This window comes from Malaya genurostris, chromosome 2 (assembly GCF_030247185.1).
Source record: "Malaya genurostris strain Urasoe2022 chromosome 2, Malgen_1.1, whole genome shotgun sequence".
In the NCBI taxonomy this organism is placed as follows: domain Eukaryota; kingdom Metazoa; phylum Arthropoda; class Insecta; order Diptera; family Culicidae; genus Malaya; species Malaya genurostris.
In genome coordinates, this window is record NC_080571.1 from 309,381,497 (window position 1) to 309,408,811 (window position 27,315).

At 36.1% G+C, this 27,315-nt stretch overlaps 1 protein-coding gene across 3 annotated transcripts in view; it reads left to right on the forward strand.

Annotated features, from left to right (window-relative positions):
• The first annotated feature begins 399 nt into the window (after window positions 1–399).
• The window catches only part of LOC131431058 (uncharacterized), a 65,730-nt gene continuing 38,814 nt past the window's right edge, over window positions 400–27,315 (forward strand). The window contains exons 1-3 of one of the 3 annotated variants that reach the window (XM_058596515.1): window positions 400–462; window positions 3,767–3,843; window positions 23,986–24,515. In XM_058596515.1, the coding sequence (XP_058452498.1) occupies window positions 3,823–3,843; window positions 23,986–24,515 (551 nt within the window). In that variant the 5' untranslated portion in view covers window positions 400–462; window positions 3,767–3,822. Of the gene's footprint in view, window positions 463–3,766; window positions 3,844–16,397; window positions 23,489–23,985; window positions 24,516–27,315 lie in introns of those variants that run through there. The other 2 variants (XM_058596513.1, XM_058596514.1) reach the window with 2 other exon arrangements.

A 27,315-nucleotide genomic window follows, 5' to 3' on the forward strand; every position in this document is an offset into this window, starting at 1 on the left:
TTGTCATTTTTGAAAGCTGAAAATGTAAGTGGAGTAAGTATCGTAAAATGTCCTATGCATCGCAACAATTGAAAGAGAAACTTACCATATATCGCGATAACCTGATTTCGAGATAAATCAGCAAACGAGGCATCATTTGTAGTATTGAGAGTGGTTTGTAGTTATTAAACACCGTCTCAAAAGTACCGGTGCAGGTTGGGGAAGCAGTTCCGTTGTCGTTGTTTCTTTTTCCATCTTTCCTTCGATTTAATACAAGCTATGTAGCTGCCAGCTTGGAATTTGACTACCATTGAATGTAATATTTAGTTTATGAAATATACACATTTCGTCTAAACCCGAATACTAAAATTCAAACCCAACTTTTCTTCATTACAGGTCACCGTGACTTTGCGCTTCTGTGAGGAAATGAAAGTTGACTTACACCAAAATAGTAACAACACCTCGTCGCCACATTTCTGGATTGTAAGTATGACAGCGTAAATATTATACTAATTGTAATCGGAATGCAATATAACGACTTGACTTTCTTTAGTTACATTTTATTTAGTATGACAACATATGGAGATAAGATTTTCAATTTATGTTTCGAAGATTCATACATTCTGACATGCATTCGACATTGCATAATCGTAGAATTCTTTATTGATAACGATGTAATGACTAATTTGTGGAAACAAACACACGAAAAAAAAACTTTTATGATTGCGCATGCTTGTGCATTCGCAAAATATCTTTTTCAAAATCATTTTGTTTGAAAATATGACAAAATTAACTATAATTACTATCAAAGATCTTTCTATATGAAAAAAAAATTGACAATCATAAAATTCTGCCACAAAATCCTACAGATGTAAGCAAAAGTTTCAACATAACACTGTTAAGCTTAAAAGCAGAATAAATGAGGACCAGTAACCAGAAAAAACTCTTTCGGAACAAAAAATTTCTAGGAAAATTATAACGTGTAGTATGAATTCTATTTGGTAAACCTTGAAACACGTGCGCTTTACCCAAGTAGTGAACTTGAGTTGGCTACACTAATATTGCATTGCGCTTGGAGAACTTTTTTATTGGGTCTTCTGGCTGCGTTTTTATCCATTTGCATGATTATATAAATCAGAATGCAGTTTTCATCTGTACCTCAGCGCTGTGAATGTAACTCTATGAGTGGATGCAGCAAAGGACTCAATTCTATCACACAGCAACCAAATAACCGCAGTTGTCATCACCGTCCTCACAAACCATAACAGTCGTCATAGGTTTGCGATGCTAAGCGCCGTACACTTTGCTGATTGGCCGTTGTTGTTGTTGTGTAGCGCTTCAAGAGAGCTAAATGCAATGAACAATGAGCTGTACTTTTAGCTGGCACGACTCCATAATATTTCGAGCGACCGCGGCACGCGACGGAGCACCTAGAAGACCGTAATGTTTTGATGCGAAAATAGAATGGAAATTCAACTCATAGTTTCGAAAGGCTTCAATTAACACTCTCGGTTTATTTTTTCAATCAAATTACACGATTTTTCAGCCCTAGCAATATAACGCTTATCTCACAATTCATTGATTCGATGAGCATGACGTTGCTAAAATGCAAATGCATGATTTGTTATATACCCTCAAATGCATGATTTGTTATATTCCTATAAAAAATAATTTTTGAATTAAATTGAGCTTTCAAAAAGTAGAAACGATGATTGAAAGACCACAATTTTGGCTAAATTCTTCAAATTCGTATGAAATTGGTTTCTTGCCAATTGTGAACATTATGAGTTGTAAGTATAACATTTTTTGTTTCAGCTTATAACTTTTATAATTATTTTACTCGAAATTCGGTATATCTGGTTTCACCATATGATAAAAAATGACACTTCAGATAACACTCACTCAAATAAGCAAAATATATATAAAAAATCTTCATATACAAAAAAAAATGATACTCTACACATCGACCAAAATGATAACAACACCAAGAGAAAAAAATTGTTAGACTAGTTTATTAGTTTGAGGTTTTATTTCGCAAAAACTAGTATGTTGCCAAAAATCATTTAGGGGTTAATTTTTTCAAAGATTATGGAAACAATTTTTCCAAAATTATGGTAGAAGACATAATATCTCTACAGACTGACATCGAGTCTCATCTATAAATGAGCTATTGATCCGACGATTGGTAACCATATAAAACTTTCAAAATATCAGTTTTACGTCATTTGTTTTGACCAGAATGCCGGCAGAAATTTACACTTTATCAACTTTATCAACCAATTTAACTGTTCAAGAAGTCTGATTATGGTTTTCAAGACAAAAATATGTAAAAAAAACCCTACCTAGTGGGGTGATAATATCTTTCTCTTTCTTCAAAATAGTCCCACGATTCTTTTATCTTTTTATAAAATAATTTCTGACACTAATTTGGGCTCATTTTTGATTTTGATTTTTGACTTTGAGAAGAGTGATGCTAATCTAAAAAAAAAAACCCTCCTTAATCCACCCTGCCTTTCTCTTTCTTCAAAACAGTCTCATAGAAACATTTTTTATCTTTTTATGAAATAATTTGTGACACTAATTTGGGCTCATTTTTGACACCAATTGATTCAGGTTGAATTTTCATAGATCTTGAAAAATCACCATAGGGGAGAGGGGGAGTGGTACATGAAATTTCCGACAGCGAAAAAATATTTAGAATTTCATGAAACGTTCGAGACTTAGTGTCATCTTGAAAAAAATTTTTTTCGAAGAATCGATTTTCTGGGATTCAAAATTCTAAGTCCCAAAAAGTCGATTTTTCCAAAAAAAATTTTTTTGAGATGACACTCAATCTTGACGTTTTATGCTATTCTAAGACGTTTGACATCAGATAAAAATTTTCAATTTCGGAAATCTCATGTACTCCCCCTATGGTAATTTGTCAAGATCGAACATTAACCGCCGGGTAGCTCCCCTTACCTATGTCCGATTTAGCTCAAATTTTGCATGGAGACTTTTAACGAGGTGATGAAACTTTTGAGCAATAGCGCTTAACGAAATTAGAGGTGATCCAAGGGAAGGACGCTTAGAACAATGTGCCAATCACACATTAACACAATGCGTTGGCGCATTTATCAATATTGGCACTTTCGTTTTCATACCGTTGCGGCACACAAAGGGCTCAGTTTTGACAAGTAGCTGTTTCATGGGATCAGCGTGGCACACTTAGACTCACAGTATATCACGTGTTTTTTTTAGAGGCACACTATAGTTTGTGTTAAGCGACTCTCCCTTGAGGTGATCCTAAAATATTGGCATTAGAGCGGTAAAAAACAACGTGTTTTGTCGGTTACGTCACTTATACCATCATATCTCCGGAACCAGAAGTCACAGCCATTTGATCTTTGAACTTGATCAATGGTCCAATAGTAGCTTTCAAAGGAGCCTTAGTTTGTTAAAATCAGTTTATCCATCTCTGAGAAAATTGAGCGCGTATAAAATTCTTCGAAAAGTGCACACACACACACACACACACACACACACACACACACACACACACACACACACACACACACACACACACACACACACACACACACACACACACACACACACACACACACACACACATTTTCCGATCTCGTCGAACTAAGTCGAATGGTATATAACACTATGGATCTCCGATGCTCCGTTCGAAAGTCGGTTTTTTCAGCAATTCTAATACCTTTTTCAGCAATTCTAATACCTTTCTATATTTCATGCACCACTTTCAGCATAAATAAGCATATACTCTCCTTATTTTCAGGGTGCACTCTGGTGTACGTTTGGTGTCATCATATTCGGAGCAGTGGCTGTAATTTCATGTTGGATAAAACGATGCAGGTAAAGTATAACCCATGGCAAATTGTCTAGCTTTTTACAGCCACAATGCAGACGGATTTCAAGCAGCTCGACACAGAAGTAGCACTGCGTGTTTGTATGTGTTTTTCCACCGTGTAATTTGCTTTGACTAATTCAGTAGATTGCTTCTATTTTTAGCGCAGTGCAGATTGTGATAATATGTGTTTTGGTGATGACCATGATATGTATGCAATGATAGGGCTGATTTGGGACTGAAGTACCGGTAAATTTACACTAGATTCAGAGATTCTTCTTAAGTCTACTTGAGATAGAAATACAAATAATGAATGTCAACAAAATTGCCACGAAATAACCCCTCTTGTGCTAACTTTCACTTTCGCGCTAATACTGTTCCAGCCAAGGCGTATCCTGTCTTTGTGTATATAATGATCAGATCTTGAAAATTGTATATTCCATATACAATATACGTAAACCGAGAGAAAGAAAAAGTTAAAAAAACAGACAGGAGCAGTTCGTGTAACAGTTCATCAATAACTTTCGTGATTATAAATCTCTCAATTACGCTACAATTTAAACATATTGCTTCCGTTTACACATAAGGCTTGAAAATAAACATCCAGTGATTATTACAATGTAACTATCTGGGGTGGAATTCACTTTCGATTAGCTAATTATGCCAGAATGGTTGTTTACGTACATACTATTTTAATCGGAGATAAAACCAGTGAAAGGTAATCAAGCTGGCGAGTTATATTTAGTATTTTTCTATCGATATGAACTTGTTCCAAGCCAGACTGTTATTCACCTCATGTATGTTTGGTCCACATACAAAATGCGATGTATTGCGTTGTTGTATTGTTTGTAAGTATTTGTTACATGAATTTTTGTCCTTTTTATTTTTACGATTTTTCCTTTCATTTGATCATTCAGGCTGAGCAGGGCCAGCTAATCGTTTTTCGTTTGATTTATAACATTACAAGGTAGTGTTTCTATTCCGTTTTCATATCTACAATCCTATTTTTTGACGAGATGCAGCTAGGGTTAAATGCTAATCGGTTTGCTGATGGAATTTTCATTTATCAAGTATTCGTTATTGTTTGCTTTTGTCGGAAGTTGTGGGGGTGGCTTTTTCTATAATATTCATTTTTGCTGGTAGAAGTCTTGTCATAATGATTTATTAAAAAGTTAGTTTTCTGGAATGTATCCGCATTGTGAGTTGACTCAAAACTACCGAAATTTCTGGGATTTTTCGAAGTCTACTAAGTCTCATAATTTCTTTTATTAAATTGTTAAACTTAGGAATTCAGCCAACCCTTCCAGATTTTACTTTATTTTTTGTTATGATGTGAAACTATCATCAGCTTAGCTCTACTCAACGGAAAACGGATCCGGGAAAGATGAATGATTGAAATATCGAAAGTAAAAATTGTCCAAATATACATCATTGAGCAGGGTTTGGATGAACGAAGCAGTGAAGATGAGTATACATGCTTCACGGTGTATGGTATTCATGAATATATCTGATTTATGAATCATGTCGCTTTTGAGGAAGCGTGAGCCTTGTTGTTTTATTGGAATGGCTGTACATGCACGAGAATGGAAGAGAGCGAACAATAATCATCCCTACTACTGTTTCTCCTTCTCTCGGTAAGAGAGAATGTCTAACCCCATAATTCATAGCAAGCAAACTATCTTCATGGGGCTAGAAAGTGATGAAGACTATATATTCAGTTTTCACTAACAGACCGATGACTGGTTCTTAATTGTCGAATGTTTCTTCGATGTCCGAACACGCTTCATATTTGTTTATACAGAATTCATTTTATGTGCACTGCCATCGCTAGAGCTTTTATTAGAATAAAGGTTTTGCTGTAATGGGGACATGTGTTTTTCACAACTCTCATAGCTCACGCAATGAAAATTCAATTTAAAAATTGTTCAATGCGGAATACTGATTAAAAGACTTTTTGGTTGATTAACTATCATGCACAATTTCGATTGAACCCAATTGAAAGCTATTTAGCAGGAATTTGATTCACATAAGTAAAAAGAGTGCAGGAGCTAGTTTCTCTCTAGCAGCCAGCAAACAAAGTGTTGGTTTGTTTACAGTATTTGCTGAGATCACCAGATTGCCATTGCTAACGCTGCGCTTCTGCTACTTCTGTTTATAATATTCAAGTATAACTAAGAATTATTACCCTCTATTTACTTGACACGAATTAATAAAGTGATATGCAACAGTTTTCATGGCATAAAATCATCATTAACAGCCGTTCGCATTCGGAGAACCAGTCATCAGTTTGTTAGCGAAAACTGAATATATATAATCTTCATCACTTTCTAGCCCCGTGAAGATAGTTTGCTTGCTACGTTTTTTTTGTGAAAAGAACGACGTTTAGACTACGAGAGAGAAATTTATATTCACGGTTTCTGTGCTTCATGAATACACACTGTACCATCTGTGTATATGTGGAATATAATTGCTTCCACTAGCGTTTTGTTTGTGTGGTTCTTTTTGGCTGGCAAGGCATCCTCTTTGTTAGCGGTGGAATTGTTCGTTCACAATGCAATGGAAACTATATATTCATTCCAAACCCTGTCATTGAGGCAAAATTCGAGCATACAAACTATCGACTATCAATAGAACCACTCTTCGAGAAAGCCGTATTTTGTTTACTATCGTTCATCCGATGAAGACGTTTGAGATCCCTTTACAGCTTGGTATCTTAGATAAATGAGAATGTATGGCAACATTGCAAGATGAAGAGATTTTCAAAACTTGTAAAAAAAATTAGCTCGGTTTTGGAAATCTTTAACGACAATAAAAATCTTACAAAATTAAGTTCCTCAGTTTAACTCCATGTAACTTATTTTACCATACAACTTTATTTTCTTTAAATATATGTTTATTAAGGTACTTACATTAGTTCTACGATGCCAAGGGCATTTTTTATAACTGTTTGAGACAAGGATAATTTAGTAATTTGTTGCAGTGTTCGACAGTAACTCTACACACTAAGATTCGATTCCGTTGTACGGTAATTTTTTTGACGAAAACATTCGGTAATCTATAGAAATTACCGATATTTCGGTACATGAACTTCATTTTACATCAGTTATGCAAATTTTTACCGGACGATCAGTTTTACGCAAGTTTTCATTTCAGAATTATGTAAATAGATATAAAATTCATACGGTAAATCTGAATAGTCGCCGAGTACGGTAAAAACCATACCGTCCGTATGGTAAAATTATCTTCCAATAACCGACCTTCTGTGAAAACTGATTGTCGTGAAACTAACTGTCAAATAGTTATTAAAATTTTTCAGTAAGTGAAAACGAAACGAAAAAAATCTTGAAGAGTTCATCGTATGGATTGAGGTACAGATGCTAAAAATTTTAAAACATTTGAACCACTAAAAGCTTTTTGTTTACTTACAGGCAGGAAAAATTTTTTTGTATCGCTTGTCCAGTTGCTGCCAGCGAAGAACCAGCTCGCGATGCTGGCTCATCAGCTGGAATGGGGAGCTAGCTCGTGAGCTGAGTTGAGTGTCCGTTTTTTTTTAATCTATATATATAAAAATGGATGTAAGTTTGTATGTTTGTAACGCCATAACTTCGAAACTACTGAACGGATTACCACTAAACTTGGCACAAGTTTTTCTTGCATTTCAGAGATGGTTTAGGGAGCATTTTTATAGGGGAGGAAGCGTAGCAAGTGTAATTAACAGGAGGGGGTCATGAAAAAAATCATATAACTTGACAAGAATCGATACGTTTTGAAGACCATAGAAACATTTTGCATACATTAGATATAACTTTACGGGGGTGGATGTAGCAAGTAACTTTAAAAAGGGGGGTATAATGTTTGAAGCGGTACAATTCCGAAACTATTGAACGGATTGCCATCAAACTTGGCATAGATACTTCTTGCTCTTCTGAGAAGGTCATAAGGGTACTTTAATGGGGGGAGTGTCCTTAACAGGGGGGGTCATGAAAAAAATTGTCTAATTTGACGAGAATCGATACTTTTTTTAGACCATAGAAACAGTTTGCATATATTAGATATGATTATATGGGTGGTGGATGTAGCAAGTGTAGTTTAAAAAGGGGGGATGTAATGTTTGTAATGGAATAACTCCGAAACTAATTTACGGAATGCTATCAAACTTGGTGCAGATACTTATTGCTCTTAAGAGATGGTCATAAGGGTATTTTTGTGGGGGAGGGAGTGTAGCAAGTGTCCTTAACAAGGGGGGTCATGAAAAAATGTATCTAATTTGACGAGAATCGATACTTTTTGAAAACCATAGAAACATTCCGTAGGTATGATTATATGGGGGTTGGATGTACCTTTAAAAAGGGGCAAAATTCCATAACAACTCAGTAAATTATCGTCAAACTTGGCACAGGTACTTTTTACTATTCAGGGGTGGTCACGACAAGCTTAGATATTCATGACAAAGGTTTAATGTAACATTTTCTTATTCGTCGTCAAACAAGATAGGGGGGCGATTCAGACTAGGAGAAGGGGATCTTGAAAATTTATTTCCATCTTGAATTTTTTATAAAATAAGAGAGGGGCAAGAATGTCAAGATTGTGCTAGATAGTATCGCTATCGTTAATTTGAATTAAGTAGTACTGCTTTTGTTAATTTCAATGAATTAATCTATACTTTTTGAAGAGCACAAGTACTTCGTACACTACTAAGAGGTGGTCATAAGGGTTATCATGTAGGAGAGCTGTAGTAAGTTCACTAATAAAAGGTGAGTTCAATATAAAATTTATTCTATTAGAAACGATGCATTTTGACAAATACAGATACTTCTTTTATGTCAATGTAGATTAAAAAGTTATTTTAAGGGAGAGGGAGTGCAGCAAGTGCCCCAAACATGGGAAGTGTAAGGTAAAATTGATTGAATAGCAACATAAAACTGCTCAGAGTATTACACTAAGTAGGACAACTTCGGCAATTTTGTTCGGCCTTTTCTTCCCGAAACATTTCCGAGCAACGCCGGGTCATTCAGCTAGTTTAATAATATAATATAATTTTTAAGCACACAGTGTCCGCCCTTGTATAGTCTATTGTCAGTAGGTGGACTACACAAATAGCACACGCTCATGAGTCTGGTTTGAAAAGCACAGCACACGAGTTTAATAGACACACACTGCAGGTATAGAGCAGCTCTTGTGCTGAGCTCGGACATCACTGTTTGGAAGGCGCTCATAATTCCGATCAGCCGGAACATTTGAACCTTTTTTCGTGGAATAAAACAATAGCCACAACAGGTTGGAATTTACTTCATTCGTTTTTGTGAATTTGTTTAGTTATTTTTAAATCCCAAAATTCAGAATTTTAACCAAACGAAAACAAACAAACAAAAAATTACCGAACAATCAGTTAGATTCATTTGGTTTACAGTTTACGGTAGTTGTTTGACAGTTCAGCAATTACCGAACGATCGGTTATCTATTTAATTACCGAAATAATTACCGAACGTTCAGCTGTTGAAAATTCGGTAAACAAACACCGAATTCTGCGAAATTTTCTAAGTGTGTAGGAGATCCAACCTCCAGCAGCCATACAACTTGACCGCGGAATAATAATGGTGGAACTTTCTGAACTAAAATTACATTTTCTCAATTCTCAATACAATAGAACAATCTTCTGTAAAATTGCCGTTTTGTTAAAATTTTCAACACAAATGGTCTATTGTTCCGTTTTCTGTATGTTGTGCAGACTCACAAAGTTAACAAACTAAACAAAGTTTTACAAACCATTTTTTTCCAATTATTCCGAGTAACACAAATTACCTCTACATCCAATTATATCGATGGTCAAAGCACTAGCACGACGATATTCATGAATAATTAATACAACTGATCGATTTTGTTTTATAAGTAAAGTCTTGGCATTACAATGGAATTGTGGAATTTGGCCTTTCTGTTTCAACAGACTTCGCAGCCGATTCACAGCATACCGAACCTTATCATGGCAGGTAATACGATTGTACTGACACTATGAATCCTTCCAGGTCATGGCTCAAACGTATGTCAACTGGCTTGTAAGACCATTTTCAACCGTAATAATGAATTTCCGCGGATTAAGTATAGAAATCATTTCGAACTATCAGTGACTGAAAGCGTGATAATACTGCTTTTCACAGAAACTTTTTTTTTAAATGCACATATGGCCGGTTTCCCAATTAGTACACTGAACCGAACAGCCCCAAATATATGGAATATTTCTCGATATACACTGCACGAAAAAATAAGCTGTAAATATGGCTTAGAATTGCAATCTGATACTAACTCGGAAGAGAGCACATTGTTATAGAAAAATTTCTTTTTATATAAATGTGTGTGAAATGTAAACGTAGAACTAAACAAATTAATCTTAATGCTAATTTTCGAACTTTACCATTTTTTCCGAATTTAGTATATCAATTTCTTGATTTTAAAAATTAATTCATTTGTATTAATGTTTCCTGTGATAATGATTACGGTTCCAGTGATATAAATACACAATATCAGGTTGTTTAATAAATAAATGAATGTTTCAAAACAAAACAATTTAGTATATAAATAAACCGCAACTTGTAATTCGCCTCAACGAGAGCTATGAATTGAAGTAAAAGTAATAAGTAATAAAAACAAATAATTTCTTATGCTTGCTGTATTGCACTTATCGTACTATTCAATAACATTTTTTTCAGTACTAAACAAATTTTCTATTTGTCGAATTTTGGAATGGTTTGTCTGTTAAGTGAAACTCAACTACTTTTTAGAAAATAAATATCAAAATTTCAAGTTTTGACTAAAAGTTTAAATTATTCGCAAAACAGTTCATAGCAAGGCGCAGATCACTTAGTATATGCACTTTTAATTCATAGACAATTTATAAAAATGACAATTTTCTTTTAAATTTTAACTTTCCCTGAGAAAAAAGTTATTGTGCAGTCAATTTAAATGCAATGCCATGAACGCAATGACTAAAATATCGCAACCAAAGTAACTTGTAATCTACCGTTCATTTCATTTTAATTTTGTTGATATATTCTATATATCAGAAGTGATCTGCCAAAAATCGCCCTCGCAGGTTTCGTGAAGATAAGCGTATCAGCACTATTCATAACATTCATGAGCAAAGTTGAATACTACTTTATAACTCTTGAAAGTGAAGTCAAGCAAAGTCTTGGAATTACATTCCTTTTGTGGAATTTGGCCTTTCTGCTTCAACAGACTTCGCAACCGATTCTTAGTGTACAGAATCATTGCATGACTAGTACTATGGATCCTACTGACACTAAGAATCCTTCCAGGTCGGGGCTCGAACATACGACAACTGGCTTGTAAGACCAGCGTCCTATGCATTGAACCACCAATCCGGTCCCGAAAGTGAAGTCGATAGGTCTAAAAAAACATGATTCTATATTCTTTATAGGCGATAATTACTATCGTCAGAAAAAAACACACTAAAATATAAAAAAAAGTTCACACCTCTATGTGGGCATCATGCTCGATTATTTTTGACATTACACTACTGGATGCACGCTAAACGCAAACTGTTAAACATGACTGAACTAATAGCCTTTTTCGTCACGAGATGATGTTACTGTGATGTCTTTTTCGATTTGTATTGGATTCGTTAAAGTGATTGATATATAATTTATTTGGCGTTACTGTCTCTCAACCAGACACGCTTCCTTCTGACCAACTATCAAAAAGTTGCTTTATTCAAGACACTCGTCTCCATCCTACTTAAGCGTTGCGCTAAGCAAATGTTACGAGTTTGTAGGACGGCTTTGCAGATTGGCTTCTTATATATGTAGCATGAGGCTGACGCGAGTTTCACTTCAGGCAAGTTTAACCTAGTCTTTAAAAAAGGGCATAGTACAGTTTTTTTTAAACGTCAACTCTAATCTCTTTCGCAGGTTCGAGAAAATCTTCTACATTCCTTGTGTCTTTTGAACTTTTCACTCCCTTCTAAATAAACCTTTTTGACTTTTCAACAATTGCCGCAGAATTCTATAATTTTGGTCCTTTTGCATGAGTTCACAGAAAGACAATCTCAAAGCGCTTCGCATTTGCATTCTCAATTCTACTTTCATTTTCGTGGAATCGCCGGTGCTTCCTTTGCGGTGGAAAGAATCTCGTCGTTTGCAATATGCCTAATCGACGAGCATAAAATCCATCAGTGTTGAAAGAATGATCGTGTACTCTCTTTTCTCCGGCACAATCTAATAAAATTTTGAAAATTATGTACGGGATTTTTTTTTGTTTTCACACTCTGCACATCATTTTTTTTTTGTTTCGATTTGAGAGGTTTTAACCATAATGGTATTCGCCTCTTCGGGCCAGAAAAACTATCTGACCCTATGTGAGGGGATGGGAATCGAACCCAGGTGGGCTGCATGAAAGGCATCGACTAACCCACCATGCTACACCCGTTTCCTCTGTATATTAGTGTTTTCAGTAGTGAGTCTAACTGCTTCTATTTCGTGCTGGGCAAGGTACTAGAGGAGAGCACCTTCATTACACTGAGGTGTAGGTTGGACTCGGCAACGATTGAAATCAATAACGATGAATCAATTAGACCAGAGAAGCGTCATTTTCGATGCCTTTTGTTCATTAAATTAAATTAAATTCATCTTTACATTGTATTATTAAAAACAATACTATTTTGATCATTGTTTCTATCGTACTAACCATGATAATAACTGTATCGAACGGAGCTGATCTTCAAGTTCACTAGTTAGTCTCCTTCAAACAGAAAAAAGGCTATTTAATTTGTACACTGTAATCCAATTTAAAATCGGCATCGATAATAATTTCAAACTCTATACAGCGACGATTCATTGAATCACGGCTAGCAAATACGCATACTGACATACAGTTCAAACGCTTTAGCTTGACAGTATTTACTCCCGTATTATTGATTTAAATAAGCCCTGAGTCCCGACGCGGCACTACAAGCAAAATCGCATTAAGTAGAATATCACCCTAATCAGATTTCTATTTAAAAACAAGGAAACCATCTACAATTTGCATACACATTATGTAAAGCACCCACTCCATTCGTCGTTGACATAATGAAGCAAGATCTGCTCGCCCGTTGTTCAAGAAAACTGAAAACGGCGATTATTCGGTTTATTGCATCCCATTCATATTCTACCTCACGTCATTGCCAAACCAGTGCACTCAGCTTGTTTACTGATGGTGCGACTACCAAGTGAGGACTGAAAATTGTGTCAGCGTTTCAGCTAGATCCACTAGAAACCGTTATAAATTTTCGCGCCTTTGGACATGTTACACTTGGGCGACAAATATTTCATTCACTTGACAACGCCATTGTTGCAAATGAAGATACACGAGACACATGCGACATACACGTGCACTTACAAGTACAATCCCGTTTCGACGAAGCTGCCCGTGAAAAGCAGCGACAGAAATAAGCTTTCCCAGTGCAAAAAAAAAGTTGGACCAATTTATGAATAATTCAGTACAGTACCTTAGTTCATTGTACAATTTTGTGTTTACCTACAACAAGGATGAATACTCATTCATACTTGATTCGATGTCTGTCAGTAACGTTAGTGTATAATGGACTTAGTACTTCAGTGAATTGTGGGTACAAATTGAAGAAGCAAAAATTAAGAACCCGAATGCTGTTATCAATTGGAATTTCGGAAGTGCTCTTACCAAGGTCTACAAACATTAAGTATATTAAATCTTCCAATGTCTTTAGAAATTTCAGTAGAAGATTACAACACAAAATACGTTTCTTAAAACATGCGAATTCAAAGTGGGAGCATGTATTGCAAAAAATACCTGAATTTGCCAATGTTAACTAGTCACCAAACTAGTGTTGAGAGCCACAAATCTAATAATGCTATAGATGCTGTTTCAAAATATTAAGAGGGTGGGACTTCTTCGCTCTATCATTGCACAATCGGCATGGCCGAACAGAAGAAATATTTTCACATCATTGAGCCATTACTTATCAGTTTTTCTGCACTCTCGTTGCATCCACATCGTCCTAGTGATCTCATGCTTTCTGTAACCTCTAGTCCATTGTTAATAATGGCATGAACAAACTCACTGACTGGTATCAAAGCACACTAAAATCAAAAGAAATTTAATGGCTAATAAATCGACAAACGAGGAAGAAGTATCTCACTGTTCTGGATTCAAACCAAGTTGTCTCGAAGCAAAAATCGATGACGGAAAGTAAGGGATGAAAGGCAAGCAAACACTTTGATTCGTCTCCACCCCAAGCTAAACCATGACTGTTCTTTCTTGAGAGATAGACTCATTAGTTAACGGTCTCGATTGTGACTGTTGTTTCACTAAGACAAGTTAGATAATGCTCTGTGCAGTATCGATTAGAAATGTCATGAATATTAAACATTCAGCACATTCTACGTACTGCTCAGAAGATGCTCTAGGATCTCTGAAAACATATTCTCAGATGTTGAAAAGAACTTTGCAAGGATAAGAACCTTCCTTTGCATGCATAAGCTATTTAAAAACCTATTTCTTCATGCAGCATGATTTCTGTTTTTGCATCTTATCCGCAAAAATCAGATTTAAATGGATAATTAAATCAAGTTACGTTTATTAAATTTGATGATAAATTTTAACCATAACGAAAGAAATAGAATAATTCAATAACGTTACTTTTTATGGCGTGTACCTCTATGACGCTATAAGATATCAGGCGCGCGAAAATCAACCGAAAAAGTTGGAACATGACGCAAAAGCAAAGTCTTGATATTACATTCCTTTTGTGGAATTTGACCTTCTGGTTCATCAGACTTCGTAGCCGATTCAAAGCATACTTGACCAGTGCCCTATGCAAAAAACCGCAAACCCGGGACAGGACGAACTACAATCATTAATGGAGATAATAAACTGATACCACAATTATCAATCGCCTGAGAGCCATGGGACACACTAAAAAGGTTGGTAAATGAGTTCCAGACAAACTGAACGAATATGGATAGTGCGATATATGGAAGTGCGAAATACTTTTTCCACATCACGAACGAAAGATCTTTTGAAACGGTTTATAACAGACAAAAGAGAATGTATTTTGAGCAGAGCTAATAAAAGTCATTTTCATTGATTCTAAATAGACAAAAATGAAGAGAAATTTATGTCACTCTTAGCTTCGCTTGCAAACTATGCGAACGAAATTCATGTCCAGTCAATGACACAAGCGGAACAGTAGTTTCAAAATTGTGTTCTTTCTTTCGTTTGCCTTTTCAGTCATTTACTGTTTTCAGTGAAAATCCCATAGTATGCAGTGTCTGTATTCAACCGAAGCTTTGTGAATCGAAAATGACAGAAAAAGGTTTCACAATGACTTTTACCTGTTGGTGCTCGAATTTGTAGTAGTTTTGGTTTCCAAAGAGGTCCTGAAATGTAATTACTTCGATTTGTTCTTTATAGCCAAGCGTCAAAGATTTTCAATACATCGATGAAAGAATGAGAATTGAAATTCTGCTGATGCTCCCTGCAGACGTTAGTTTGGTTTCGTATTGTCATAGAGGAAAGAGTGACGTTAGCAATAAAACTCTCTCATTTTCTCAATGAGAAACGAAAATGTTTCGTCTCTCTTCGTTTATTCTGGTGTCGGTTATTTACGAATGAGACAGTAAAATTTCTTTCATTGAGAATACGTGACAATTTTAAGCTCTGATTTAGAGAATTCGATATGCAAAAAATCATGTGTAACGCCTGGTCAATCATACTCATCGAGTGCAAGACCAAATCGTTTTGGTGAAAAGACAATTACTTTTCTTTATGTTTCGTCTTAAACTCGTTAGTTCAGAGCAGTTCAAAGTCCTTGGACCTTGTCTGTCTGGTGTAGTGTCGAATTGAATCTCTTAGGTAGTATGCAATAATACTTGAGCTGTTCCTTGCGCTATTCAAAGCTGAAAAGTAATGGGTTTGCTGTGTTGTTACTCTAAGCCCAAAACAGGTTCAGCTACCGAGTCGAACGAAATAATGAAATACCAGAAAAATTGTAATGATGCGAGTGGGAGTGTTCTTCTGCTTAAACATTGGCCCTGCAGTACCGGAAACGAAAGGTGAAAGTTCGCTGCTCAATTTTCCTTTTCATTTACGTATCCGGTAACAGGAAACCGCCACTGGCGAAAAACGCCTCTATTTACGCCCCACGCAATAAGAACAGTTGGGGCTCCATGTATAAATGTATTCATCACAACATTCTTCGTTGCTTGATACCTTAGGAATGTGTTCTTTGTAGACACATTTTGTGCTGTTATCGGTATAACATTGTAATCCATTGAGGCATCTTTTATGCGGGTGATTTTCTCACTTTTCGAGCTCAACGATTTTGTTGGTGATATAAACTTTCCCACGATTTCGATGAAACGTCTAAGTTTCCACCATCGGATAAGGATGTCGGATAATGGATGTATCGAATAAAAACCCAGATAATCGATTGAAATTTATTCGATTAGTTTGAAAATTATATTCGATTATTCGATCGCATAATTCTAAAAACCGATATTAGATAATCGGTACTCGAATAATCGATTAAGAACCATGAAAATCGAATAAAGTTTAATCGATTAGTTTGAAAAATTATAATCGATTGTTGAATAATCAAGTAATTCGAAAACTCCGACATATATATAATTTATTAGCTGCCATACTCGCGTATCTACAGTTCAACATGACATTTCTGAGATCCATTCAATTATATGCCAAGGAGTGGGCTTTCGATCTTACGCTGCTCGTTAACTTCAGCACACACTGTTGACCAATGCTTTTAGTTACAATTTTCCAATCTTTTTTAAAGATTTAATGAGACCGCTGCCTTGATATGACATCCGCTGTCATCGTATCTGATGTCACAAATGAATAAGCATACTACACTCACAAATTGCTTGCCAAACAAAAGTGCATAACTAGTCGACTGTCAGGTTTTTACTGATAATTGGGTGAGGAAAGCTCAATAAGCTTATGACTGAAGCCACTGTAATTAATTTTAGAATTTTTCAAATCGAAACAGTTTAAACCAGTGATCTATTTTACACTTTACTTAGAGACACTCTATTTAAGCTATGCTACAACACTCGCGCACTATAACCTGTTAGCCAATAAAAGTAATCACAAAAATTCTTAAGCGAATACGCAATTTGTAAGCTTCTGCGTTACTTGAAAAATCAAAATTAAACTTCCGAAACTTTCGAAACTTCCAGAATCGAAAATAAATTTTTATAAAAAATTGAGTCTAAAAAATTTCGCAAAAAAAAATCTCTAAGGCTCCCTCACATAGCCAATGTAAATATAAGTTCAAAATGAGATCCATTCAATTATATGCCAAGGAGTGGGCTTTCGATCTTACGCTGCTCGTTAACTTCAGCACACACTGTTGACCAATGCTTTTAGTTACAATTTTCCAATCTTTTTAAAAGATTTAATGAGACCGCTGCCTTGATATGACATCCGCTGTCATCGTATCTGATGTCACAAATGAATAAGCATACTACACTCACAAATTGCTTGCCAAACAAAAGTGCATAACTAGTCGACTGTCAGATTTTTACTGATAATTGGGTGAGGAAAGCTCAATAAGCTTATGATTGAAGCCACTGTAATTAATTTTAGAATTTTTCATATCGAAACAGTTTAAACCAGTGATCTATTTTACACTTTACTTAGAGACACTCTATTTAAGCTATGCTACAACACTCGCGCACTATAACCTGTTAGCCAATAAAAGTAATCACAAAAATTCTTAAGCGAATACGCAATTTGTAAGCTTCTGCGTTACTTGAAAAATCAAAATTAAACTTCCGAAACTTTCGAAACTTCCAGAATCGAAAATAAATTTTTATAAAAAATTGAGTCTAAAAAATTTCGCAAAAAAAAATCTCTAAGGCTCCCTCACATAGCCAATGTAAATATAAGTTCAAAATGATCTGAGAGACGTTTAACAACTTTTGGGGTAACATTTCAAAAATTTCAATAAATACAGCACTTGAAAATTTCTGCCTTATTGCATCCTCAAAAAAAAAATTGTAATACCCGAGAGTCGAAACATGACATCGGAGTGTATCTTCTAGCCGTCAAGACTGTTTACTAGACTGCTAGAATACTTCGAGCAAAGAGGGAAGTCCACAAGTAAACCTAAAAATAATTTTGACTAAGAAATAACCAAAGAAGTAAATTTCATATTCGCGAATATTAAATAGTTGAGTTCTATAGGTATGCAAAAATATGTTCTAAATTAACGACAGACAATTATAATGATTTTGGTGGAACATTGGGTCACCCACCTTCCGACGTAATTTCAGGTGTTTTTGTGTTGACTTTTGTGCAGGAGGACGGTTTTTCTTTTTTCGGCACTGGTGAGTAAATTTCTGTTTTCATAAAGTAATACGTATAGCGTGGATCAATTTATATTCGATTTCCTAAAACGTGGTACCATTGGAAAGGGATTCAAAACTTTACAAAATGGCTTTTCGGTTTCCAGTTTAACCTTATTTTTATTTTTGTTAATCGTGATTGTTTCGAAATCATTCATTAGGGCAGGTTGGCCGAGTAGTAAGTTTAGCTTAGAGCAAAGTGCACTTGGATATTCGTGGATTGTTAATCTTTTTTTGAACCGAATTGGATATTATGCTTATATTGATGATTAGAAGGAAAAATATACATGAGAAATGAGTAATGGGAATAAATTTAAATTATTGACAAATAGAAATAAGTGATCAGAATCATAAAAAGTTGGAAATTGTCGATAGAAAATATGATTTCAATATTTTACGAGTCAAATGCCATCAAAACTTTTAACATTTAGAGTTCCCGATAGGATTTGTTGCAGATAGACCCAACCTCGAACAAAACTTGTCCATCAGTAAAGAACCTGCTGCAGATGTAAGCTATCCGGAAAATGTCAGACCTCCAATAAAAACATTGGAGGAGTAGAAAAATAAAATCGCTGGGGTAGGAAAAAGTGGGAGTGAAGCTGAAACAATCATGCAAATAAACTTTTTTTAACTATTGAAAACGTTTATTGATAGGGGAGAGTGTTCGGTTACCGGCACCCTTTTTTAAGCTTTTAACTTCTGACTAAGTGCACATTATGCGTGCACATCCATTAATATACATTAATGGAAAGCTAAAGTCCTTAGCTAACAACTGACTAAGAAACTAAGTTGATTCAATCGATTGAACAAACTTTATTATCAATTTAGTAATGTGATAAATTTTGGCCATTTCAAAAAAGGTGTTCGGTTACCGGCACCCCAAGAAATTTCGCTTAAAATGATAAAATATAAGTAAAGACTGCAATTATTCAAAGAAAAAACGGAATTTATTCTTTTTGGAGGCGTTTGGGACAAAGGTCTTCATTGCCAGATGGACTTGGCTCTCTTGGCCGATGATTTGGATGGTGGCGCCTTTGGTGTTGATTTGGCCGATCTTCTACCAGCTTCGCGGCATTGAATACGTTACTGCAGTCGAATTTATTGGCTTCTTATCCACTAACAACATTCAATGGCATTAATCAGTGCATTAAAGTTCATTTTCCTTGACTTGGACGATTGACGTTTGAAGTCACCATGGCTAACAGAACCAGAGGACCAAAGTTTTTACTTATATGACAGATGTAGTGAAGCCGTCAAGTTGTCCACGTGTTGCATATCACCAGAGATGCCAGGTAATACAATAAGTTTAGCTAGCAAAAACGAAAAGGTCGCGCCAATTTTCAAAAGTTTGTAGACTGACGAATGTCTGCAAACAATCGAAGTTTCAAAAGTCTGTAAAAAGTGTTTAGACCAAAATAGGTTTACATGTTAACTAAGAAATTCCATAATTTACAGACAAATTTGCAGACTTGGCATCTCTGCATATCACTGCCAATTTTTCGTGATATGTCGAAAAAAATGGGGTAAAAAAGGCGAACAATAACTTTGGTTGCGAAAATTTTGATAGCATCTGGTATTAAATCACGAAGTAGATCGATTTCACCTCATAAATATTCAATCCACTTACCTTTTCGATTGATGCTTTTCAATTTATTATACTATAAATAAAAACTTTTGTGTAGATTTTCACGCAATAAAAATTTGTTTTGAGATCGCCAAAAAGTACAAGCGTCTGTTTGCTTTGGCATTCGGCACAAAACGAACATTACACACATGATATTTGTCGGAATGACGCTATCTGCTTTCTGTCGAGAGTTACGGTGGGGTGCCGGCAACCGAACATCTTCCCCTACATTTGATGTGATCCACATATTGTTTCAAATTCGGCCAACCTAACCCGGCTCTGGGGTTGCTTATTTATGCAAATAAAATAATTCCTTATTGAATTCCAACTAAAATACAATATTTCATCAGTATAAGATACCAAACCAATTAGTCATTACCGGCATACAAGTAATTAAAAGTCTCATGTGAGATCATCAACTTTTCTATTCATTTCCTTTGCTTTGGTATTCCGACGGATATTCACTCGAACAATCTCAAGTCAGAATATTCGCACTGGTGAGTTGATTTCAACCCTTCAGAGTTTCAGCCACCAGCAGTAATCAGTGCAAGAGAAGTGTTTCTGAAGAGCGTTCAAGCACTGGAGTTTTCCACTTTGCGGCCCATTGCCCACATAAGAACGTTATTTATGAACAGCTCAGTTCACTTACATTTTCTCCATATTCTTATTTTTGTCTTCAACATAAAGTTTAGGGATGATATAAAAGTTTAGGGATGATATGAATGCTAGCAGTTCACACTGATCGAAGAGCTTTGGTAGTGCTGAGACTATCAGTAAGTGCGAGATAATGATTCTGGGTAATGTATCATTGAGATCCTGGTTGTAAAGGATCACTGAAGGTTGCAAGAGGAAGGTTGTTTAAGCAGTTGAGTGATAGAAGCGTATAAATCATTGTTGAAACCCCCAAAGTTGCCTCGCAAACTCGTTACCAAAAAGTATAGCATTACAACTTTCCAAACGTTAAAGATATGGGATTCCACGAGATTTCTAAGGTACTCGAATAAAGCCACGTTAATGAACACTGTGTATTGTTTCGTTGAAATATTAATGAAATCATACTGCCTACACAAAGTAAAATACCTGTCTGACATTTACCACAGCCAAAATGTCAGCTATCTGCCAGAATTTAGACGTCCCACACTTTATGTAGCGGTATTTGATGAAAGCCTTTTGGTAAAGAGGCGGTAATTTGCGGTAGAAAGTTAACGAAAACTGTACCCAAGGTAAGCTTCATTCCCACGCTTTTCCGTCAACCAAGCAGGAGAATATGTTGGCCCACACGCTTCGCATAATGATTTCATTACAGTTTCAATATGAATTGCGGTTCTTCGTTTCCTTTTAAACAGTTTTACATTTTATGTTCGTTATGGAAGGATGAATTATTCCAATTTCGAATACAAATACATATATGTATTCATAAGATGAACGACATGATTAGCTAGGTTCCTGTTAATCACAGTGTCGGGCAAAATAAAAAGACCACCATTGGACATAGCATTTGTGATGAGGATTGTAATAGATAATTCGAAGGCATAAAAACATATCGAGTCAGGACAAAAGAATGCTACCAATGGTTGAACATCGACTCTAGAATGATCGAAACGCATGGGAAAGGCGCTGAAAAACTTAAAACGAGTAATTTCACAGGACAGCAAAAATTCCAGCTACTAGCTAGCTGGCCTTAGAGAGGAACTATGCTTGATTTTACCGATCGTCAAAAGAATGCTACTTCCGTAAAAATTGCATTTCAATACAGATTCAAAAATGATACTTTATGCACTACAAAAAACTCCACTTCAAATTTTTTCCGCTCAAATTTGGATATTTTTTCCTACAGTAAGCAACATACAAATCACCAAGGGTATCATTTGGAAGGGGTTTTACTTAGCTTTAAAAGAAAAATAAAAAAAAATTTGGTCACCTTTTTGGGTAAATTAACGAGCTTTGCGACGAGTACCTCCCATCATTTTTGCACAGTTGAACTGTCAATCTTATCAGCCGTCTTTTTCAACAGTTTTCTTCAGGTCAGACGGTGTTTGATTGATTTCCTTTTTTCATCAATTTACGCTTGACAATGACCCAAAAATTTTCGAATGGTCGAAAATCTCAACAATTGGGTGGACTCATGTTTTGCTCAATAAAATATCATAGTTCTAAAATTTCTTAGGATTCTACCTCAGTTTACAATGTATCGTAGTTTTGCATATCGTACATGTTGAGAGTATTCCTTCATTGATGCCCCTTCTATAGTATTTGAACGTCACAGTCTCGATAGATGTACATTAAAATAACGTCACAATTTACCTAAAATTACCACCCAAAGTATGTAAAAATTATTTTTCAATAATATTACAGCTAATTTAACAGAGTTTGATATCGAAACAGATACAACATTTAATTGTTTATGTTAATAGATGTAATATTCTGTCATCACCTAAGAAAACACGGCATTCATGGGTTTACGTCAGAAGTCATTTTCATTTTTTTCGCTTGAAGCAAAACCAACCAAGTTTCCCCAACCGTTGCCACATGTATGGATTCGGGCAGGAACTTGGTTAGTTTTGGATTCAAACGAAAACGATGTTAGTCAACGAAATTCCAATTGATACAGAACAGTATTGATTTATAAACTCTATCCAACTCTAGCAACGGTTGCTAGACTCTGCGAATTCGAATGAATGAACTTAGATGGCTTCTACGATTTCCACTGTATGTGCGATTTTCGACAGAAGAATATCACAGTTCCACTATATCGGATGATCGTTGCTCTAACTGCCAACGTGTAATTCACATAAAACACCTACAGAATGAATACCCAACAGCAACTACTGTACTCTCATTCTTATGTACATTTTTCGAAGCGTTGTAGGTAGAGTGAAAGCGTAGAATTATATGCACCAAAGACAGGAAAACAGTCTACTGCCATATTCAGTGCGAAAGTCGAGAGAGAAGCCACGGATGGTCGTTACTCGTTCATACTTTCAACGCAAAGCTCATTCGGTCGACAACGTTAGCGAGCATCGGGTGCTATTCGGCGTGTTAAACGATAATTATTTTCCAAATAGTTAGCATTCTTGTTAATTTTGTAAAACGGTATGCGTAGCCTATGAAAAGAAACGATTTTAACGATCACAAACAATTTAGTGTGAGACCTGCTAGTGTTATTGATGTAAGCGGAAAATTTATTTGAATTGGGTTTAGTGATTACTGAAATACGATGTTGTGAATTTGTATAACAATGTTCTTCGCCAGTGTACTAGATACAGCCGGAGTTACTGAAAGTATATCATGCATAAATTAATATACTAAGTGAAAGAATAACTGTAGAAATACAATTACATGGAACATGAATCTTTTGTAGCAAACCGCAAATCTCTCTTCCGCTGCAGTAATGGTGAAATGTTAAATAAATGAATAAGTTATTGATTTTTGTCATCCGTCACATTGCCACAATTGCTATGAAAATGATTCCGCAGTTTGCCTAGCAGTGCAAATAGGACAATCACACATAACACATGGCACACCAGGAACAGTAACTGAATGAGCGAACCAGCAGACAATCGTGCATTGAAAACAGCCGTATACAAGTTTCCCGGTGGTTCACGGTACGTTGGTTGGGCGAGACTAGAGTTTGGAGTAAATATACGAACACCAAAACCAGTAACCGAATTTTCCGAGTTTGGGTGACTCAAGATTTCTACCAAACATAAAAACAGTATTAAAAATTCCAAAAATGAACTTTAATCCATAATGAATTGATTTATTGAATTTTCCTGATACCGAATCATTCTTAATTGTCGAATACGACTATCAGAATAATTTGAGTTATTAGTCTTTTCTACATAATTTTACTTCTAAGTAAGTCGTTGCTGAACGAACAACAGTTTTTACCATGACGTTTTAAATTCATAATAATTTCACAAGGTTTGAAAATTGATTGATGAAGTGTCTAGCACTGGATTTACCTCAGAATTAACCTCAATCCTGTGATCACGACACAAACGTCCATGAGACTGCCCCATTAATTGCCACCTGTCGGAACTCGGACCACGAGTTGAACTTCCCTAATGAAGACAGTGTATTAAAAGCAATGATGTTGTTTTGCATAATACCTATATCTCGACCACATTCAGGATACAACGAATAAACACCATCAATCATCCCAGTCGGAACAAGTTCATTCGGAGCTACAGCTCGCGAGGCAGAAACGAGTCCATCAGCCACGACCGCAGCAGTCCACTATTACAACAACCATTCCGGTGGCAATTGGAAAAGGAAACCAATTGCCAGTGGTCGTCTGTCCTACTGCTGACCAATTGCTATCCAACGGTCATCAGACAGCCACCGTACCGCTGGTTGCACTTCCGCCTCTGCCCCCGGGGAAACTGCCACGGGAGACCGGCCGAACCGAGGGAGTGACCACAGGGCCGTATCCAACAAGTGGTCAACCGGTGCCATTTTCACTGTACAAGACAATCAATACCGTTATCAAAAGCGGTCGCAAAATAATCGTACGCGTGTGTGAAGTGACCAATGTGAAAACAAAGCTGAAAATGTTCAATCTTTACTCAACGATGAACAAGCGGAATACCGCTGAGGAGAAGGAGGCTCGCGAAATAGAAACCACCGGCCATGACCGGTTCTGCCAGGAGCGCCCCTCGAGGTAGGTGTATTTTGAATACTACTTCTATTCGTAGAACTTTTTTTTGTTGGTTATCTTGTAGAAACTTGGTATATTCATTTATTTATTATTCGTAAGGCAAGCTATCATTTATCCTGGAATCTCAATTACGAAAGCTATGTGCAGCGTATCTGACGTGTCCTGGTTTAATTCTCACATATCTCGCAAACAAACAACCAAAACTATCGTTCTTAGCTTTTCTCGTTTGAACTATTCTGAAAGAAAAATTATGAACAATTCGCGAAAACTCAGTATGGCGAACTGCACGGATGGGAGATCAATTCGAATCGAGACAGATGTTTAGAACGAGTGGATGTTTTTTTTGCATGCACTTTCTTTAAATCATTGTAATACGGATATTGCTAAATGTATAAAAATGTTGACCAAGTCAATATACTTTAAAAAAATCTATATGCTTTTTTCAAAAATTAGATAACCAACCGACAAAACAATATTATAAAACAAACATTTTGAGACATGAACTTTGATTGATAGACAAAAAATGAGCTTTCAGATGGCACATATAGAGCTTTTGGTGCTCATAAAAGGATATTCTACTGTCATTATTAGTACTAACTAGGGATGGTACTCGGAAGGTAAAGTATCGATACCTAGGGTATCGGGATACCAATTTTGAGTATCGATACAAGGTATCAAAAGGTAATAAAGTATCGATACCTGTAAGTATCAATTGATACTTGCTCAGCAATCATTTCGAAATAAATTAAATTGTCGACTGTGGCATTATTTTATGATGTACAGAAAGGTTTTTCCATAAATTTGTTGTGCCACTAGTATACGCATATTTCTTGACACACATTGCACTTCGTTTTCGTGACTTTCGGTCCACGCCAAAGAATTTAAGCAAGCCACTTTTTGTTGGAGCCATGGAGATTTCACATTTCGCTTATTTTCTCAAAAATTTTCATGTCATAACCTCTATGTCGATACACGGATATTACACTAAAAGCCAATTCCTATTGAACATTTAGGAGTTTTGTTGGTTTGTGCATAAAGCACATACTATGTTTCTATTTCTTCGGCTCATCAGAGCTAAGCTTGCGGTTTAAATTGAACTACTAAGCGCAAGATGGCAGTTCAATTTTAACTGCTTTAAGCACTGATGAGCCGAAGGCAAAACGCGAAGAAATAGAGACAATTCCTTTTGCTATTACGACGGGACCAGGGACGAACAGAGCGGAAGCACCAGGCTCGCGCATGTATTGGTATGACGTGGGCTAGTCGTCGTTAAAATTCGTACAGTATGGCCTTTAAGTGCGTGTTTTGTTGATGGTCTTCGCTCATTTCACTCTCTCTTTCATTGCATTTGTGGGATGAAGAAAGATTGTCGAGAACGAGTTTCAACGACTGCTAGTCCACGTCATACTAATCCATGCACGATCCCGGCGCTTCGTCGAAACCGAAGAAAAAAAAAGTTCCATTGGAGACGGATATAGACTACCTGGGTTCGATTCCCAACTCCGCACATAGCCTTAGAAAGTTTTTCTGGCCCGAAGAGGCGAATGATCTTAAGGTTAAAGCCTCTAAAACTGAAACAAAATAAAAATCCGTTGTAATGGGAGTTGATTTTAATCCGTTGCGATACTGTAAGTATCGAGACCAAAAGTATCGATACTAACAGTATCGACCTGATACGATATCGATACCAAAAATACTCGATTCTTGAAAGAAAGTTTCGATACCTCAAAGTATCGACTCGGTATCGGACATCACTAGTACTAACTGGTTACCTGAGCAAATCAAATCATTTCCTGATTGATGATAATGGAATCAAGATTATCAATAACTCAAATTAAAACCGTTTCTGTGTAATCAAAATCAGTAACGATTTATATCAATACGACTCAGGGATCATCGATCAACTGACCACGTGTGATCGATACTGATAACTATCACGATGATGATTTTCCCAGCACTCCATTGGCGAAATAAAACCCCACAAGATAAGCCCCCGATATGGTCACCACAATAGAATTGATTGGTTTCATAGAATGTAGTTTAGATCGGGGGCATCCACGAATTCTCTGGACAAAAATAAATCAGTATATGAACGCGAGACTGGTGGCTATTGTATAACTTTGGAGTGCGATAAGGAGTGTATCGAAATTTTTCTTTCAAATTATGACAAAAAACGATATTTTATTCAAACTAAAAACTGATCCTTTATTGTACGAGGTTAAACTTGAGCATAATGAAAACAGGATTTAATTTAGGTTATTCCTTCACGAATTTTCGAACTTTTGATCGAACGCTCTTCATCAAGTTCCGGACAAGTGTTGCATCCATTTTTTTACCGCTTGAGCCCAAATTTGTTTGAATTCCTGCATGTTCCCAGATTAACCAAAAACTTTCGATGGGTCGAAACTGAGGGCAATTTGGTGGATTGATATTTTTCTCAACGAAATTTATACCCTTTTCCCCAAGCCAATTGAGGGCATGGTTTTGGCATAGTGAGCTGACGCTAAATCCAGCCAAAACAGTGAAGGTGTACTATGCTTCTTATATAAAGTCAACAATCTCTTCTGGAGACACTCAGATCGATAGATTTCAGCATTTATAGTTTCGGAAGTGTAAAAAATGGTTGACATCAAACCGCAGGAACATATTACTTGCCATACCAGTACCTTTCGACCGAATTTCTCCACTTGAATCAACCTGTTCGCATCGCTCACATCCTCCCCAACGACGACAGTAAAGTATTGTGGACCTGGAAGGGTTTTTGAGTCCTCCTTTACATAAGTCTCATCGTCCATCAAAACGC